General features: G+C 49.5%; 1 protein-coding gene across 2 annotated transcripts in view; it reads right to left on the bottom strand.

Moving 5' to 3' along the window:
- CAMSAP2 (calmodulin regulated spectrin associated protein family member 2) overlaps positions 1-18,118 on the bottom strand; it is a 77,154-nt gene that overhangs the window by 45,204 nt on the left and 13,832 nt on the right. For both annotated transcript variants that reach the window (XM_072948807.1, XM_072948808.1), the window contains exon 2: positions 14,489-14,748. In XM_072948807.1, coding sequence (XP_072804908.1) covers positions 14,489-14,748 — 260 coding nt within the window. The remainder of the gene's footprint in view (positions 1-14,488; positions 14,749-18,118) is intronic.

Genomic DNA, 18,118 nt, shown 5'->3' with positions numbered 1-18,118 from the left:
AATTCTTAACCTAACTAGCTCATAAAGAAAAGTAAACGTCCGTGAGGGTCTTCAAGGAAGTAACAGCCTCAGGTGGTCGCCGCCCCGGAACACGCCCTGGAAGGGGAGCACAGAAGGAGTCTGGGAACATAACGGGCTGTCTTCAACTTTCAGTGATGCTTCAAGCTCTCAAAGAGGTGGTGATACGGGGCCGCGGACTCAGAGACACCCCCATACAGGTCTCAGCCGTCTCTCACCCAGTGCGCTCACCTGTGAGACAGATGAGCCTGCGTACGCACGCGCACAGACGCCCAGAAGAACACCAGGCCGGGAAGTCTGAAAAAGTCACTTCAAGATTTCACAAGTACTTGTCAGGCAATGAGTGAAATGCACATCTTCTTTTCTGTGCTTTTGTATATAACAATCAGCTGACTATTTCTTTCACCCATGAGAAAAAATTTAAGCTGAAATTTCTCATTTCTTTAGATCGTGGACTAAATAGGGCAGTGCCCCGGGATGTTCCCTGATGCCAGTCTCCACCGCTGAGCAGTCAGGCGTGGCCCCCGGCACCTGAGAGCGGCAGCTGCCCTGAAGCACCCACCCCCCACTTCCTGTCTGCCGCTCCTTCTAGACCTAAGTGTCCCCGCGGTGCAGCCGCGCAGTTAACACGCATCAGGTGCTCAGCAGGTAAGAATGTGCCGGGTGAGAGACTGCGCACGAAACACACTGACCCAAGACCCGTCCTCTCACGCCACGTGCTCAGGGCCGACAGGAGAGCTGCCCCGATGACCTTCCCACCACAGCCACTGTGATGGGCGCCATGACTAGTGATTTTTCAGTTAGGCACCTCACTTATGATAGAATGCTTTAAAAAATAGTTACCATGATAAAAAAGAGTAACCATCACTACCTAAATCTCCCAGAACAAGTCAACTTTTTAGTCTAAAACACACACACCACACAGGCTAGCACTTTAAGAATTTTAGAGATTTCAGATAGACTTTTAGACTTCACAGTCATGTAGTTAAAAAGAAATTCTTCTAAGCTATACCCATGAGTAGCCCCGAAGAGTTCAGTTCAATATTTATTTGTAACAAACAACGTTACACGGTACAGCTAATTCCATCCGCTTCACTCTGTCTTCACGGCTGCCTCTGTGGTACCACCTCATGCTCAGACTTCTGTGATAACCTAACTGTTCCCCACTTCCTTCTCTTGAAATACACCCTCCTGAGAGCAGCCCAAGTGACCTTAGAGCACAAATCAGATCATATCACCTCCACGCCTAAAAAAACCTCCCAATGACTTCGCACTACTCTTGGATTCAAAGTCTCCTCGTGATTCGTCAGATGCAATACAATCTGGTCCCTGGATCTCATTCAGACGGGGTCATCCGACGAAGTAGAGTCATGCTATTTTTCCTGTTCCTGGATTATGACAAGCTTGCTCTTGCCTCGAGAGTCTGCACCTGCTGGTTCCTCAGACTGAACGGCTCTGCTATACACGATTCTCAGCAAATCAGGAATAGGAGGGAACTTCCTGAACTTGATAAAGAATATCCTCAAAATTCCTACAGATAACATCATACTTAACAATGAGAACCAAATATCCCCCGTAAGGATAGCAACAAGGCAAGGACGTCTGGTCTCACCACTTTCATTTAACATTGCCTGGCAGTCTTAGGTGTGCAATGAAACAGGAACAGGAAGGCATACACACTGAAAGGGAAGAAGCAAATCTGTGTTTACCATGAACAACAGGATACAGCGTGCAGGGAATTCCAACAACTCCACCAAAAAACCTACTGGAAACAAATGCATTTAGCAAGGTTGCAGCATGCAAAAATCAGTGTTCAAAATTCAACTCTACTCCTCAAATCAGCAATGAAGAATTAAATTAAGTTGGAAATTAAATTTAAAAACAGTTCCATTTATAATCAAAACCAAAACTATGAAATAAAGTAGAACGTAAGCATGTACAGAACTCACACACTAAAAACTATAACAACAGAAAAGACCTGGGTAAACGGGAGGAGACGGCACGTTTATCCAGCAAGAGTCAACACCAGTAAAAGGGCAGTTCTTCCTAAAATGAGCTACAGATTCAGCACAGTTCCAATCTATATCTAAGCTAAATCTAAGCTTTCTTTGCAGAAATTGACAAGAGCTTCTAAAACGTATATGGAAACGCAAAGAGCCTAGAACAGCTAGAACAACTGTGACAAAGAACAATAAGGCTCAACGACCTCGCTGTCCAGTGTCGAGACTTTACCACAGAAGCACAGCGATCCCGACTGGGCGGCCCTGGCCTGGCGCACACTGAGCACCAGAGCAGACACGTATGTCAAAGCAGGGCGGTGGGGAAAGGGCAGGCTTCAACGATGGTTCTGGAACAACTAGACATCCTTTCTCTTTTTTTGGATGAAGGTACTGGGGATTGAACCCAGGGCTCTGTGCCTGCTAAGCACACGCTCAAGGGACCTACACCCACCCCCACTGATATCCTCGTTAAAAAAATACAACAAAACAAATGCCAGCTCTTCCCTCCCACTGTACAATCATCATCACCATCATCATCAACCAAAATGAACTGCAGAACTGAGTGTAAAACAATTAACTTCTAGAAGAAAGAACAAAGAAAAAATTCTTTAAACCATGATGTGGGCAAAGATTTCTTAGGACATAAAAGGACAAAATAACTGTAACGATGAAAGAAAAAAATTATAAATTAGCCTTCATCACAACTTAGAACTACTTGAAAGACACCATTAAGAAAATGAAAAGGTAAACCACAGACTAGAAGGAAATATTTGCAACACACAGACTTGATAAAGGATTTGTAGTCAGAATATAAAAGAACTCGTAGTAGGAAAACAAAAAGCCCAAAAAGAAAATGAGAGAAAGATTCAACAGACACTTCACAAAAGACGAGGTAGGGACGACCAACAAGCATCTGAAAAAACACCAAACTAAAATAACAAGGAGACACCGACTCCCACCAGAACGGCTAAAATCACAGACTAGCAACAGCGCAAGTGTCGGCAGGGACGTGGAGCAACTGGAACCCTCACACATCGCTTGGTGTCCAACAAAGCCTACAGCCGCGCGGGGAAGCGGCCCGACGGCGCCTGAGAGCGAAGCACGCTCAGTTCAACCCCCAGTATCTACCCAAGAGAAACGAGGATATATGTCCTCACAAAAGAAGCATATAAATGTCCACAGCTGCTCTATTTACAGAGGGCGAAACCCGTAAACAGCCATGCCCATCAGTAGCTAATGAATAAACTGTGCAATCTACAGAATGGATAAACAGCACCGGGCAATAAAAAGGAACCCACCACACAGAGCAGGTGCTTGAATCCAGCAAAGCATGAGCAAAAGCACCCAGCTTAACAGAGGGTCACGCATTAGCTTTCATCACACGAGATGCTAGAAGAGGCCCAGCACACGGATGACCGGACGCCGCGCGCCGGGGGCAGGGCGGGACTGGCAGCAGGGAGCCCGGAGGCGACAGGTGTCAGGAAGCACTTCACACCTTAACGGGAGTGGGACTGACATGTGCACACACCTCCGTCAAAAGACAAACTCGTCACTTTATTAAACAGGTGTATTTCATTCAAATTCAGCCGCAGCAAAGCTGATTTTTAAAAAGAGAGCTCTGCCCTGACAGTCACTCAGGCTTCACTGAGCGTCAACCTCTTCATCTGCCTAACGTGGATGACACTTAATTTCTCACCTCACGAGGCCTCAAATGAGATCAGAGCACATCAAAGTTACCTGAAGGGCTGCTGAGCGCCGTCATGACTTGGTGTCTTCACGACAGCAGGCATCAGTCAGTGGAAGACGCTACAGAATCGTTTATCATCTAAAGACAATCTCCAGACTTCACTGTCCTCATTTGTTTTTATGTTTTCCCAAGCCAACGCTCTATCAATCGATACTGTACGGGATTAAACTGGGAGACTTCTACAAAATCACCCCTCGTGGGCCGGCTGCTAACCGTGGAGCTGCCAGCGGGCCACGGAAAGCGGGCAAAGCCAGCAATGAGCCCCGACAAATCCAGACTTCAGCACAGAACATCTGTAGTTTTCAAACATCCTAACCGTAGTGACCTGGCAAGATTTATTTTTACGACAGTTTATACACGGCAGCGCAGGCCTGTCCACCACCACTCAACGTAACTGCTGCTCCCTTGTGCCAACAATGTGAAATGACAGCCACGTCCTCTCATTTGCTAACCAGTGTGACATTCCTAGCAGAGCTGAACCAGTCACATATGGTGGACTTCAAAGGAGGTCTGTGCTTTATAGCTTTCCAGTTTTGAAAGTTTTCCAGGCATACGGATGCTGAGCCAAAAACTGCTTCAAATCTCAAAATCTAAAACAAGTTGCATATAATACACTGGAATATGCTTTATCATATAAAAATAACCATCAGTAAATGCTCCACTTAACACTCAAAAAATTGCCTGAAAGGAAACTTGTCAGCAAATCTCTTTCAGCTGGGTGCGTACAAAAAATGCGCCCGACAGTATCAGCCTTACCCGAAAAAGAAACTGAAGCACACAAGGTCATGAACAATGGGAGCTGCTCCCTAATTTGCCTCCACCACGCAGTCACAGTGCACCTGCCAAGCACCGTCCATGAGAAAGAAAAAGGAAGGTCATGATGTCTCCCTTGGTGACACGGAGGTTGCCATCCCGGGTTTTCAGAAACTACAAAGACAAGTTAAAGCCTGAAGAGCCGCAGGGAAAGCTTCACGGGACTTGAACACAGCTACGGCAGAGACCCAGCCAGCACAGGGAGAAGCGGGAACGCCTCTCCTCCAGGCGGCCAAGCACCTAGAGCTGCACACCGCCTTCCCGATGAGCACCTGCTGGCGAGCAGTGCGAGGCCAGACCCCGCCCAGTACAGGGGACCAGCCCGCTCTGGAGCCCGCACCGCCACGCGTCCCACCACTCTCTGAAGTGATCTCTTTCATCTGTTTACTAGTTGGACTGTTTACCACCAGCTAAACCTTTCAGCTTTAGGAAAACGAGAGTCAGCGCTCTCAGACCCCCGCAGGTGTATCAGAAGCACCTCCTGCAGAGCCAGCTCCGGGGAGCCTGTGACAGGCTCGCTTCGCACCCCCTCCCGGCGGCAGAGCCGGCGGGCTGGGGGTGGGGGGAGTCTGCGCACGCCGGGGACCTCCCTTCCGTCACAGAAGCTCCCGCATCTAGGCGGCTAAACATAGGCAAGCTTCCGCGCAGAGCAGTTGGCCAAGGCTTTAAATAATCATCTATTTTCTTCCTTTAAATCTCATTGCCGACGTTGATTAAAGACAATCTGCAAAAGCACTACGACCTGCAAGCTCCCACGATGTGTCGGTGCCACGGGGCGGGGGGGGTCGGTCTGGTCACCACAGACCGGGGGCGGGCGGCTGCAACGACCGCCGCGACCGTTCGCCCCAGCCCTGGACTAACCGCGCGTGAGGGAAACCCGCGTTCTGCAGCGCCCTGCCGGAGCGCTCAGTCCCCGGCCCCCATCACGTGTTCACACAGAGTCACACCAAGAGAGATCGCCTTCTCCTGCACCAGCTGCTTAAGTTTAGTCACCTACGCTGGACACACAGCTGTCTTTCTCCTCTTCGTAAAAGATGGCATCCTAGTTAATGCACGTTTACTTCACCTGCAGCCATCATCAAGAATCACCGCCAGCAGGTCCGTGGTATCAGGCAACTTCCTAAGTGCCTCAGCTTTTGTTAGTTTGAATGTTGTGAAAATGAGATTACAAACAAAAAGAATACAAAGCTTTCATCGTTCAAGTCAGTTATCTATTTTATAGACCAAGTCTGAAGTAACTTCTTACATCATACTTTAGACACTAGCTCTGAAAAGCCAAATTAAAAAAAAAAAATACGCACCTGAATCTGTAATGTAAACCACATTTCAAGTCAAACAGAATGGTTAAAATTTTCTGAAATGGGAAGCAAGACAGATGCCAGTGTTACTTGAGGAAAATTAATCTAACAGCAGAAAACCACAGGAAGCAGATAAAATAAATCTTCAGGAGGCAAGTCCACATGCAAACTCTATGCCCGCAGTTCTTTCCATTAAAAGATACAAATTGGTAACTTGCACAGTAAAATACACCTTTTAAGAAAAACGTGAGTATAGTATTCAGTTTTCTGCACCAACACTGCCATTTCACCCTATAACCCAGGCATGACGTCCATTCAGTTAGTCACAGTCCACAGTTTTTCCAAACAGAACAGAGAAAGATCAAGTTCCAAGGATAAAACCTTGTTTCTGTCATATACGTGTATCTAGGCAGACAGGTGTGTGTCTGGTAGCAGAACGTTTCTGTCAGAGTCAAGGGAGCTTCAAAGCTCCAGGCCGGGTGACAGCGAGGGCCCCTTTCTGCTCCGGATCTCTACTTCTGTGGTTGAACCTGTCCTCAACGGGGAAGAAAGGGGGCTTTTTCTCTGCTGAATATTCAGCTCCATTTCTCTTACTGGCAGACATCAGAGCCCGCTGAATTGGCTACGCTAATTTCAGCAAACACTGGGACTTACCACTGAAGTCGTCCGCAGACTCCATGGAAGGGCTCTGGAAGGACAGACATGGAGCAGCCCCGGGGGGGAGCTCGTGGGCTCTCCCAGGGCGGCCCCACCCCCACCCCCACCCCTGCGCTGTGACTCTCCCTCCAACAATGCGATCGCCCACCAGACATCAGGCATCTGAACCCTGGGGTAAACCAGCAACAGTGGGGCAGGGAAAGGAGCCCAGACGTGGTCTCTGGGAAAGTAAACTCTCCACCACCCCCAAATCATAAAGATATCTGATTTTTATGGCCAGAAATTAGCATTTCATTTTTTGAAGCACTATGCACCAGACATAATACTTGGTTCAACGTGATATACACAGTGTACATGTATATTAAAACATTAAACTGTACACCTTCAATACCTGCAACTTTTATCATTCGAGTTGGGGGAAAATATGAGAAACAAAATGTTTTCAACAGATGAAAGAGAATGTGTGTTATATTCACGAGAAAGTCTTAAAATAATGAACGTTATAGTGAATGGATGGTATAACAAACATATTTTTCATTTCACATAATGTATTTTTGAAAAGTTAGGTTATTAAAAGTTATACTTTTCTAAACCAATGTTGTGAAAATGAATTGTGATAGAAGATGTTTCTAAAATTTATAAATTACTGCAAAATGAATTGCTATTTTTAAAAATCTGTATCTTTGTATGTCAGTGATCACTAAACAAGACACCCCCATGTAAGAAAAGGGCATCTGCTGTGATGTGCGTGCTGGGGTTCCCCAAAACTCCCATGCTGGAACCCCAAAGCCCCAGGTGATGGTATGAGGAGGAGGGGCTCTGGCAGGCGATCAGGTCATAAGGCGGGGTCCTCGGGAATCAGATTAGCACTCTTGCAAGAGAGGCCCCAGGGAGCACCCCCGACATGAGGTCACACAGGAACTCGGCAGTCCACCCCCCAGAGGGGCCTTCTCTGACACCCGACACACTGAATCCTTGACCTTGGACTCCTAGCCTTCGGGACTGGGAGGGATATATTCCAGCTGCTTATAAACCACAGAGTCTGCAGGGCTTTGGCACAGAAGCCTGGAGAGACTAAGGCAGCCCTCTGGTCGGGCAGCCGAGACAGCCCCCCGCCTGATCCTCCCTGCTCTCGGACTCCCACCTGCCCCTCACCACAATCCCCTCCGCAGCCGCACCGGCTCACTGGGTGACACCAGCCTCGGGCTGACACTTGCGGAGAGAAACCCACCAGGACAGAACAGGACAGCACAGAGTCCGTGCAGGACAAGCCCTGGGTCAGGAAGACCCGTGCCAGGTGCTGCTCTGTTGCCAACTGGCTCTGCACCCCACACTGTCCCCGTGCCCTCCAACCTCTGCAGCAGGAGCGAACCAGTATCCATCCAGTTTCCTCACCTGTCATAAAAAGAGGTGGTAAAACTGCCGTGTTTACTTTTTCTGGTTATTACAAAAAAAAAGTGTCAATGCTTTATAAGCCGTTAACACTACAGAAATAGTAGGGTTGTGGTGGGGGGGTGTCAGGTTTCTGGGGAAGGCCATATGGCATACCCAGGCTCAGCAGGGGCTCTGGGGCCAGCAGATACAAGTTAGACCCCCAGCACCATCTACCCCGTCTGGCCTTGGGCACGTCTGTCTGCTCACCTGAGTGTCAGTTTCCTGGTCTATAAAACAGCGGCAGTACCGCCTGCATCACATACTGCGTGGGCAATTAGCACCTGTGAAGCACGCTCAACTCCCATCCCTGACTTCGCCCCCACAACTCTGCGCCCTGGGTGCTACCCCACTTTCACACCACAGACCCTCCAATCCCACAAGACCCTCCTCTCAGGGCCCCAGGAGCGTCCCGAGGACCGAGACTGTCGACTTTATCACCACTGCCCGCCTAGAGTTCACGGCAGGAACTGAGTAAGTGTAAGAAATAAATGAATTCCCATCCACCCTCTTGGTAAATACATAAGCGTAACGTAACAAACTAAAAAACTAGATATTCTAACAAAATGCACATCAATTTTACTTCCTTCCTTTGTACACACACAGACTCCCTTTCACTTATATCCATCTCGATCTTTTCCAACAGCTACCAAGAAGAAAAGAAAAACTTAAGACAGAGATGCCTTTACCTTTCTGACCAAAAATAAGAGATTTAAGGGCATCGGTTCAAGATTTTTAACCTATAAAGCTGTCCCTTTTTTTATTTTGTTTTTTAACCACTATTAGGTAAAAATATCAGGGTTCAAAAGCACCAGAGGCAACAGAGGATGGGGAGCTAAAACCCAGACCCTGAGGCTCCCAGAAATACAGAGTGAAAGCAAAAGCTGGTTTTCCCAGCTTCTAACGGCCCACCAGCTGGTCAGTAACCGGAGTTGACAGGAGGGATGAAATCCTTGTGCCTGCCCTTATTCTAGGCTCTCTTCACTTCCCGACTCTGAGGAGTCAACAGATCATCTCAATTCTACCTCAGAGCCACCCCTCCTGCCCACCCCTCCCGCATCCCCTGCCTCCTTTAGCTCAGGTCCCCGCCCCCCTGGCCTCTGCAGTGTCTAGTGACACCAGAGAGACGGTCTCACACAGTCTGATGGGACACAGACCATGCGGGTGGGTCCCCACCGCTCCCGCGATGAAGTAGCACTGGTGTGACAGGTCACTGTGCCCCATCCAACCCTCCGGCCTCAATTCTCATCGCCCCCCTCCATGTGCCTGGGCTAAAGCCACGACCGAGCGCACCGGCCCGCACGCTCCCTCCGACACCCCTGCAGCCAGGTGCCCCGCTCACAGTGCCCTCTGCGCCTGCCAACCACCCGCAGCCTTCAGGACTGGGCTGGAGAGCAGACCGAGTTTGGGCCTCTGCACTCCTAAAATACATGGATGATAATTTGCTTATTTTCCTATAATCCCCAGTGCAAAGTGAGCCACTGAGGGACAGACACTCTTTTCAATCCCAGGCGATAATACAGAGCATACAGCAGGAGCTCCGTAGATAAACTGGGTAAGTTAACAGTGGCCTGAGTGACTTCAGTTTTATCCTAAGTATACAGGCTCTGTGAGCCCACCTGGTAAAGCAAGCGCCAGCGCCAGCGCCACGCTGGCTCCATGAGAAGGCGACCCGGAGGCCTAAGCAAGTTGTTACACACGCACCGACTCGAGCGTCACAAACACTGCTGCAAGCCATCAAAAGTTAAGTGGAACTTGTCACAGAGGTGTCGACGTTACCTTGACGCACTAGTGGCATCAAGTGAGGGGGGCGGTTCACGGGAAACAGAAAGACCCAGCTCTGTGCATGGAGGGTAAACCCCGCTCACCAGCTGCCATGAGGACCTAAAATAGCTTCTCACGGACACGCTCTGCTCGTGAATTTGCAAGGCATTATTACACAACAGGGACCAGAAATCAGAATCTCCTCAACCACCGCTGTAATGTTACGTGTATATAATCCTTCTCTAAAGTGCAGCTTTTAATCTTCTTAAAGGGGGTAAGACTTTTGTAAAAGCTTCTGCTCAGGGGGGTGACACCAAGTTCCAGTGACGGGAGTGCCATAGACACCAGAGCGACCCCGCCTACAGGACAGTGAGCTGGGAGGGAGGGGGGACGAGGAGAGGGACGGCACCGTGCTCCTGGGCTCGGCGGCTGGGCCACCCCAACCGTGAACCCGGCAAAAATCATGGTGACCAGGTGGCTACCCCGCAGGTCTCGAAAACAGAGAAACCCACATCCCCCAGAGGACGCACACAACTTGACTTCGTGCCCTGCCAGCAGCTCTCCGACTCAGAGGGAACAGCTCCTCCCGAGGACGTGACACTTCGAGGCGGGCACAGCACGGGCCAATCACCCTGAAAGGAGGCCTGAGCAAAGGCCACACCGACTCTGACTCCGGGGGCACCCAGCCCCCTCCTCCCCTCCACCCGCTCCCAGCACCTGCCACCCCCAGCCACCCTGGCAGAGGCGGGGAGGCAGCTAAGGATGCGGGAGGTGCAGCTGAGGCAGAGCTGGTCTGCACTCCGCTGCGCGGTCTGTGCGCCCTCGACGCCTCGGCCTCCTCGCTGGGAGGACAGGGACGGCACGCGTCCCTCTGAGGGCTGTCATCGGAACCACACGACGCGAGACAGGTGGACGCGGCGGGCGGGCGGGCGGACGACAGGGCAGGGCGCGCTGAGAACTGACAAGGGCTCCGATTTACACCACGCTGACGGCAGCGCTGTTCACACGGCGGTTCAGCGTTCTGCAATGTTTGCAATGTTTTGTTTCATGCAGGCAGAAAAAAAATCAACAAGTCACCACCACCACCACCACCAACCACAGAAAAACAGCCCGAAAACTCATTCTGTGGTCCCGCCACCCTCACAGCAGCCTCTCGGGAGCTGCTGGCCCCGAGCTGCCCTTCAGCCTCTTCTCAAACTGACGTCTCAGCGCCGCCAACGCCGTCCCCCGCGCACGAAACGGCCAGGTCAGTCAGCTCCCCCAGCCCGCGTCCCGCCCACTGAAACCCCGTCAGCCACCCGTAACGCGGTCCCTGGCCCTCCCTGGCGGAATCATCGCGCCCACCAGTGTGTTCCTGCTGCTCAAACTGACACTCAGAGCACGTGTCCCAGCCAATTAGCTTTGTTCCTCAGTCGTCCTCACTAGATTCTAAGCTCAACATCATTCAAGCGGAGATATTCGTGGTCAGCTGAACGCACAGGCCACAAGCGTGGTGGAATAAAGCAACACTTCTTTACGCACAGGGGTATCCTTCCTGAGGGTCAGCAAGCACTTCCATCAAGCGCTGGCCTTCCACGATAACACAGCAGTGCAAGGGCCGGCGGCAGGGATGTACGCTGACCTCCGAGCTTACGGTTTCTGACTATTCAGAAACATCCATTGTAACAATACTGACAGCGCGTTGAGAGAACATTTTATGCCTTACTTGCCAAATGACCTGTCAGTCCACTTGAATTTCCATTAAGCACACAGAATATTTTTGGTCCTCATTAAAAGAAAGCACTTCATAATAAAACTTTTGTTTGTATGGTGACTGTTTCAAAACAAGATCTAACTAACACAACACTGTAAAATGATTATGAATCAATAAAAAAAAAACCAAAAAAAAAAACACGATCTAACTAAATAATAAACATTATTTTATATGTCAAATATGAAACTCTACCTCGTTATTTCAAATCACACATACTATATACACATACATGCACACTTACTTTAATAGAGTTTTATAAGTAACTCTTAAATCCTACACACGCAAACATGGCGGGAAGGCTGGTTCACAACCAGGAGTTTATTCGTAACCAGCCTGCCACTCAGCAAGCGTCAGTCCAGATATTTCAGCGCCCAAACGCGCCGCACGCTGCAGCGCCGGGACTCAGTCACATTCTAGCTCGTGCAGATTCGAATTCTAGTTTTGCGACTGAGAAACAGTGCTACTTCAGGCAAGTCACTTAACCTCTCTCAATTCTAAGTATCACACAGATGAAATGACTCTGGATTACATCAAATTCCCCATACGTTCTTGATCACGAAACTCACCCTGAATGCTTGTTTAAAAATACACGTCCTACCCCCTTCTGAAGGTTCTGCGTGAGCAGCTCTGACTGCAGGGCCAGGATCCGTGCTCACATTCCCATTGGCGCGTGCTCCCGGGTCCTGCTGGATGGCAAGTCTTCTACTACACGCTGGCTTCTGATTTCTAAGGCTCCTTCCGGCTACAAAATTCTATGAATTTAAGAGGTTATGACGCAGATCAAACCCCCCACCCAACCGGATGAGCTGAGTGCAGTACACGTGCAGCTTTATTCTGCTCTGGGATGAAGTTCTAGAGATGTCATTTTTAGCGTCTGGCTCCATTCGCTACAAGTCCCTCAATCTCCAAGTCCTCCTAGATGCCAGCATTTATGGACGCAAATAATTTGCCAGACAACATGACTTGGGCTAGAACATACTTTTGGTTGAGGACCCTCCCCTGTGGTTTTAATGCACATAACTCACCACACATTTAATGCTGACACACGCATTAATGCAACTCTCAGAGCATGTGACTGACTCTGTAACTGTATATACAGGGTCCATCTGTCCTTTATCACCTGTCTGTAATAGTCATCAGGGAAATCACAACTACTGCCCCTTCCTGCAATATCACAGGTAACGATTACGTGCTGAATAAACTTTAATGTGTTATCATTATTAACTGGCTTCAAAACACAATGTCCAAAAGCACATATTCTCCAATGGGTGTTCTCATTAAAAAAACAAGCATCTCTCTCAATCCCTATTAGCCCCCAAATTAGTAAAATTTATTCAGTCAAACCTGCCTTGTACTTATAGTGATGTTTCTGTCACCACACATACGTCCCCCCAAAGCTGTGCGGGAACATACAGAAACCAGGTCTCAAACATACAAGGTAATTTAGAGGTGGGAGACGTGGAGAGGGAATCAATACATACAGCACAATGAAACACGCTTCTTCATCATACTTCTCAAAAAGCAGGACAAAGAAGGAAACTAATTCTTATTACTCTAAAACCAAATAAAAGTTTCTTAAGAAACGAAGCTTTCCTAGTACTCTGAGAAATTTTCTCACATAGGTCTTCAAAAGCCAGGAAACGTTACAATATCACCAGGGGGTAGACGATGCCCAGGGGTGGGGCAGGCGCTCAGCACACACGAGGTCCTGGGCTCAATCCCCAGTAGCGCCATTAAAATAAATAAACCCAATTATCCCCCCCCAAAACCCAGTATCATCAATCAGAATTCCAAGCGAATGGAAAACCTCAGTCAAGCTGTAAGACAGACAGAAAATACATACTGAAAACACAGGTCAGTGTGTGTGACAGGGCAAGGCTGACGCCGCCGTGGTCAGGCACGAGCCTCCTGACACCCCACGGACAGAAGCCGGGCCCCAGAAGACGGAGGCCGCGCACACTCACAGCGCATCCTGACACCTCGCACCCAGGCCAGACTGAAGCGCGCTTGCGCTGTTCGCACACATGCCATGCACACCAGCGGGGGTGCAGACTCGGGGGGGAAGAAGCCCTGAGGTGAGTCTGAAGCCTTCGGTGACAGGTGCAGACCTCCTACCTGGTAATAAGCATTCTTGGTTATCCTTGATAACTCTATGACTAAATCGTTAACAAAACTTTGCCTGAGACAGTATTCTCTATTCCTTGAAAGTATTAAAAAGGGTGTTTTTTAAAGCAGGAAACAGGCAAAAAGCAAGTCGGTCACCTCCTGTGCCTGAGATGGTAAACCAGTTTTTGCTCGTCCCTCTTCAGCTTCACAATTGCATGTACTCTCCCACGTGCAGAACCCCGGCAAAACCCCAGTCTCACACAGGGCGCGATTCAATCGGCGCGCGGCTCCGCGGCTCTTCTACCACCACTCCCGGGGACGCCCGGCGCTCTCTGAGCTCCAGCTACGGCAGCAGGGCGGGCGGAGGCAGCACACGGTGGCCCTGACGTTTGGACCCGTGCCCAGAGACGCCCATGAGAGAGGCCCCCACGCGCCAGCCCCAGGCAGCTCAGAGCCCCACGCGCTCCACAGGGACGAATCAATGCCTGTTGAACAAACTGCAACACCCAACGTGCAGAAAGAACTCTACCGAGAAGGCACTCATGTAAGTGAGCACTTACAGATCTCACCCCTAATGAGAATAAAATCAGGGAAGCACTTTCCATCTCTTCTAGTCTCTGTGATGGAAAAAATGAGTTTTTAAATTGATTAAAAACCACTTTAACGTAGTCGGAAATTACATAACTTTCTCCCAGGTATTAGAAAGTCACCAAATATCCCAAAATAGCTTATTACAATCTTCCTTAATTTGAAAATGAGGCTCATAAGAAAAAGCTGTTTTTTAAATTCGAGGCAGAGGTGACAGTCCAGCTGTAAAACCCACTTCCCTCTATCGCATAAAGCAATTCACGCTCAAAAGTATACGCGTCAGACAAAGTAACCTTGGCGCGTAAAGACTCACCATCTGGATGGGCTTCTTGTGGAGATCTCGTTCCGTCACCAGCTTTTCTCGGTCGGTGACGTACAGCCCCTTCTGCGCCAAGGCCTGGATCACGGCGTCGTGGCCCAGGAGCGGCTTCGCCGCGTCGCTCTTGAGGATGAGGCTCCCTGCGCGGCAGTACAGCTCGGCCGACAGCAGCAGGCGCACCACGGGGGGCTTGACGTGCTCCTGCTCATACTGGTCCGTGTAAAACGGCTCTCGGAGCTCCTCCGGCACATTTTCTGTAAAGATTAAGGGGGGACAGAAGCACAATTTATTTAACAATTATTATTTTTGTCACAGAAGCTAAGATCCCTTCTACGAATAACAATAACTCTAACTGAAAAGGTGATTTATTCGACCTTGGCAGATAATCTAAAATGAAAAAGAGACAGAAATCTTCACAGAAGATACCGCTCTGAGCACACCTAGCAACCAAGGGGAGAAGTCTTCTGCGTCCAGCACCTCTGGGGAAGCAGTCCCCCCCACGCACACTCACAGAACGAGCCAAGATGACTAAACCAGCGCCAGTGCCTCCCTCACAGGAAGCGCAGTGACGGCCCCTCGGGGGACTGCCAGGCTTGACGCTGAGGACATCTGCCAGAGCCCACAGCTCATCAGCTGCAAAGCAGAACTGCCTGCTCACTGCGTCCGCTGCCCCCAGGCCTCTGGGTCCTCCCCTCCGTGCCCGGCCGGCTGGGGCTGCCGAGGGGCAGCCGTGGCTGTGGTTCAGGGCGTGCTATCCCCCAAGTCCCTCACACTAGACACTGTGACCTCCCATCCTCCCCACAAAGCCCTCCTGGGCACCCAACCGACCCACCTGAGGGAGACAGGCAGGGCAGCTGACCCGCGGGACGAGGGTCCCAGTTCCTCCTCTGCCGGCCGCCTCCCACCAGGGGCGTGAGTCCCTCTCCCCGTGGTGGCTACTTCCTCGGGAACTGCCTTTGCATCCGACGGGTTTCCTGCCTTCCCCGCCCAGATCTCTTCCACCCCCTCCCACGCCTCACCCAGGGTCTCAGCTTTCCATCAAAGCCAGGCGAGAACGAGCTTGGTCTTCCGGAAGGGAAGGCGGCGTCTCAGCTGGACGTGAACACAGACCCTGACACAAGCCAGGCCCCCCCTTGCCTTCTCTGCAAAGTAGGGGCTCATGGCCAGCGACCCACCATCACTGATCTTGGGAGCCCCCTGAACAGGAAGCTTTAATACAAGCTCAATAGTGCTGCTCAAAGCCAGCATTTCAAACTGTGTATTCACCAGGTATTAACAGACTCCTCGGCAATTTTCACCTTAATGTTTTCGAAAAATATCTTCATCAAACAATAGTATTGTAATTATTTCATGTTCCTTTTATATACCAGTGTGGCTCTGGGGAATTCAAGGAATTAGAAATAATCCCTTCTTCAAGGAGCCAATCATCTACAGAAAGATTAGACAGACAGGCAAAGTTCAGCAACTCAGAAGCCGGAGGCAGTACTAAGCAAGAAGTGATCAAGCGCCAAATGAAAGGAACCAACAAGTGAGCGCGTCAGGTCCAGAGGCGGCGGCCGCAGGGGCGGACATGGCTGCACCTCAGAGAAACGGGGGGATGACCGGGCGGAATGTACGGGATCAGAGCAGGGGGGCTTTCTAAACAGATGGGGAAGGGGAGAGAGAGGAGGTGTGAAGAGACCCCAAACTGAACAATCTGGGTGGAGAGAAGGGCTCACGCAGGGGAGCAGTGAGGGCGAAGCTGGGACGGGAGGCTGAAAGTCGTCTCTCTAACGCACGAGGCCTTTACACGGTAATAGCTGTATTACATATGTACATACACAGCTTTATATATAATAGCAAGGAATTGCTGACAGTTCTAAAGGAAAAAAGTGACACACTGAGAGTGATGTTTGGGGACAATTAACTAGTATTCAATACTGATGGCGACAAAAATCAGAGTCAGAAGATTAAATGAAGTCGCACAGCAGCGGTGGCTGAAGCCAACAGGAAGTGAGGGACAGAAGAGGCGGCTGAAGACGAGCCCCAGAGGACCCAGGAATAAAGCACATGAGGTCAAAGCCCAGGTTAGCTGGGAAATGCTGTATCGTTAATCGAAAAAGGAAAATCAGAGGAAGCATCCATTTCAAAAGCAAGATCACGAAGGGAGCTTTAGACTCGTTGAGTCTGAAACAATAGCAAAAACATCCACGTGGAAATATCCAAAAAGCAGCCAGGGATTCAGGACTCCGGAAAGAGGTCAAGAGTAGAGGTACCAATCTGGGATTTTGGAGACGTCTAAAAACATCACCCTTGTTTAATAACTGAAAACACTCTCCTTCCTTCACAGCTGTGTTGACCAGCAGTGAGCCAGCCTTAAGCTTCACAGCGGCCTTGGCGTGATGCACAGGCTCCACGGTGAACTGCAGGATGCGGAGCTGCACACACTCAAACTCCAGCATCACAGGAACTAAACAGAGGCTGTTAGTGGGACAAATTTAAAAGACAAATTACTTGATTTTAAGATATTATTATAAAATGTATACACGATAGATTTTTATTTCCTATCACAATAAAAAGTGACTCACGTAGGTGATTTGGGACCTAAACGTTAGCTGTGCCAAGAAAAGTGACGGCTCATCATCAGGATTACAAACTCCTCTACACGGGTGCATCCACCTGATACTCATTTACGGCTTTCACATCCATTCTCACACGTGATCTTCATAACAACACAGTGAAACTGTCAAATCGGACAATATACAGGTAACTACTGGGAACATACACACTGAACAGGGACCTGTGTGTGGCCGGCACTGTCCTAGACGTGCATCTGTCTTCAGCGCTAACAATCCTCCTGCCCCTGTTTTGCAGGCAAGGAGCTCGAGAAAGGTTATCTCGCCCAAGAGCACACAGGTGATGAGTGCAGAGCCTTAGCTCTAAACCATCTGCACAAGGAGATTCAGAAATAACAACGGTTTGCCAAGATCACCGAGCTGGAAGGTGGAAGACAAGAGGGGCTATTTCCATTTTATAATGACGAACTCACAAACCTAAGTTATGAAAGCGTAAGTTTTAGAAAGAACGTAAGGAAAAGGGAAGGGCTCCACAGCAAGTCAAAGAATGTTCCAAGAATATGGCAAAAACAGATTATTCCACCCCAAAAGAATGCAAAACTGCAGAGTATTGTAAAATAGGTCACTTTGAGAAACAGGCCTTCAAGAACTAAATATGCTTAAAAGAAGACTTCCAGAATGTCTCTTATTTTGCCAGCAGTACAAGATTACCTTTTTTTTTTTAAATCTGGAGTTGTATCACATTTTAAAACAAATGAACTGGAACAGCATACTAGAAAATAAACAAGCAAAACTGAAGGTAAGAGGCCTCACCTGCCTCCTCACCTGTTAAGAACAAGAAGGTCAGAAATTAAAACCGCAGGAACGGGCAGGGGGATCCACTCCCAGACCTGCGAAGGGTGGGAGCCAGGTCCGCCTTGCGCACCAGGACCTCAGCAAGAGCCTGCTTTAAGCGTGCTGTTATCAGTCCGGACTAGAGCTAGGCGCTGAGGTGAACCACCACCCGAACGCCCGGGCTGCAGGCCGAGGGAGGAGAAAGTGTTGCTCAAGGCAGTCTTCTATGACGCTG

The sequence above is a fragment of the Vicugna pacos genome, chromosome 23 (genome assembly GCF_048564905.1).
Source record: "Vicugna pacos chromosome 23, VicPac4, whole genome shotgun sequence".
NCBI classification, from domain to species: Eukaryota; Metazoa; Chordata; class Mammalia; order Artiodactyla; family Camelidae; genus Vicugna; species Vicugna pacos.
This window is presented reverse-complemented; position numbering and strand designations above follow the sequence as displayed.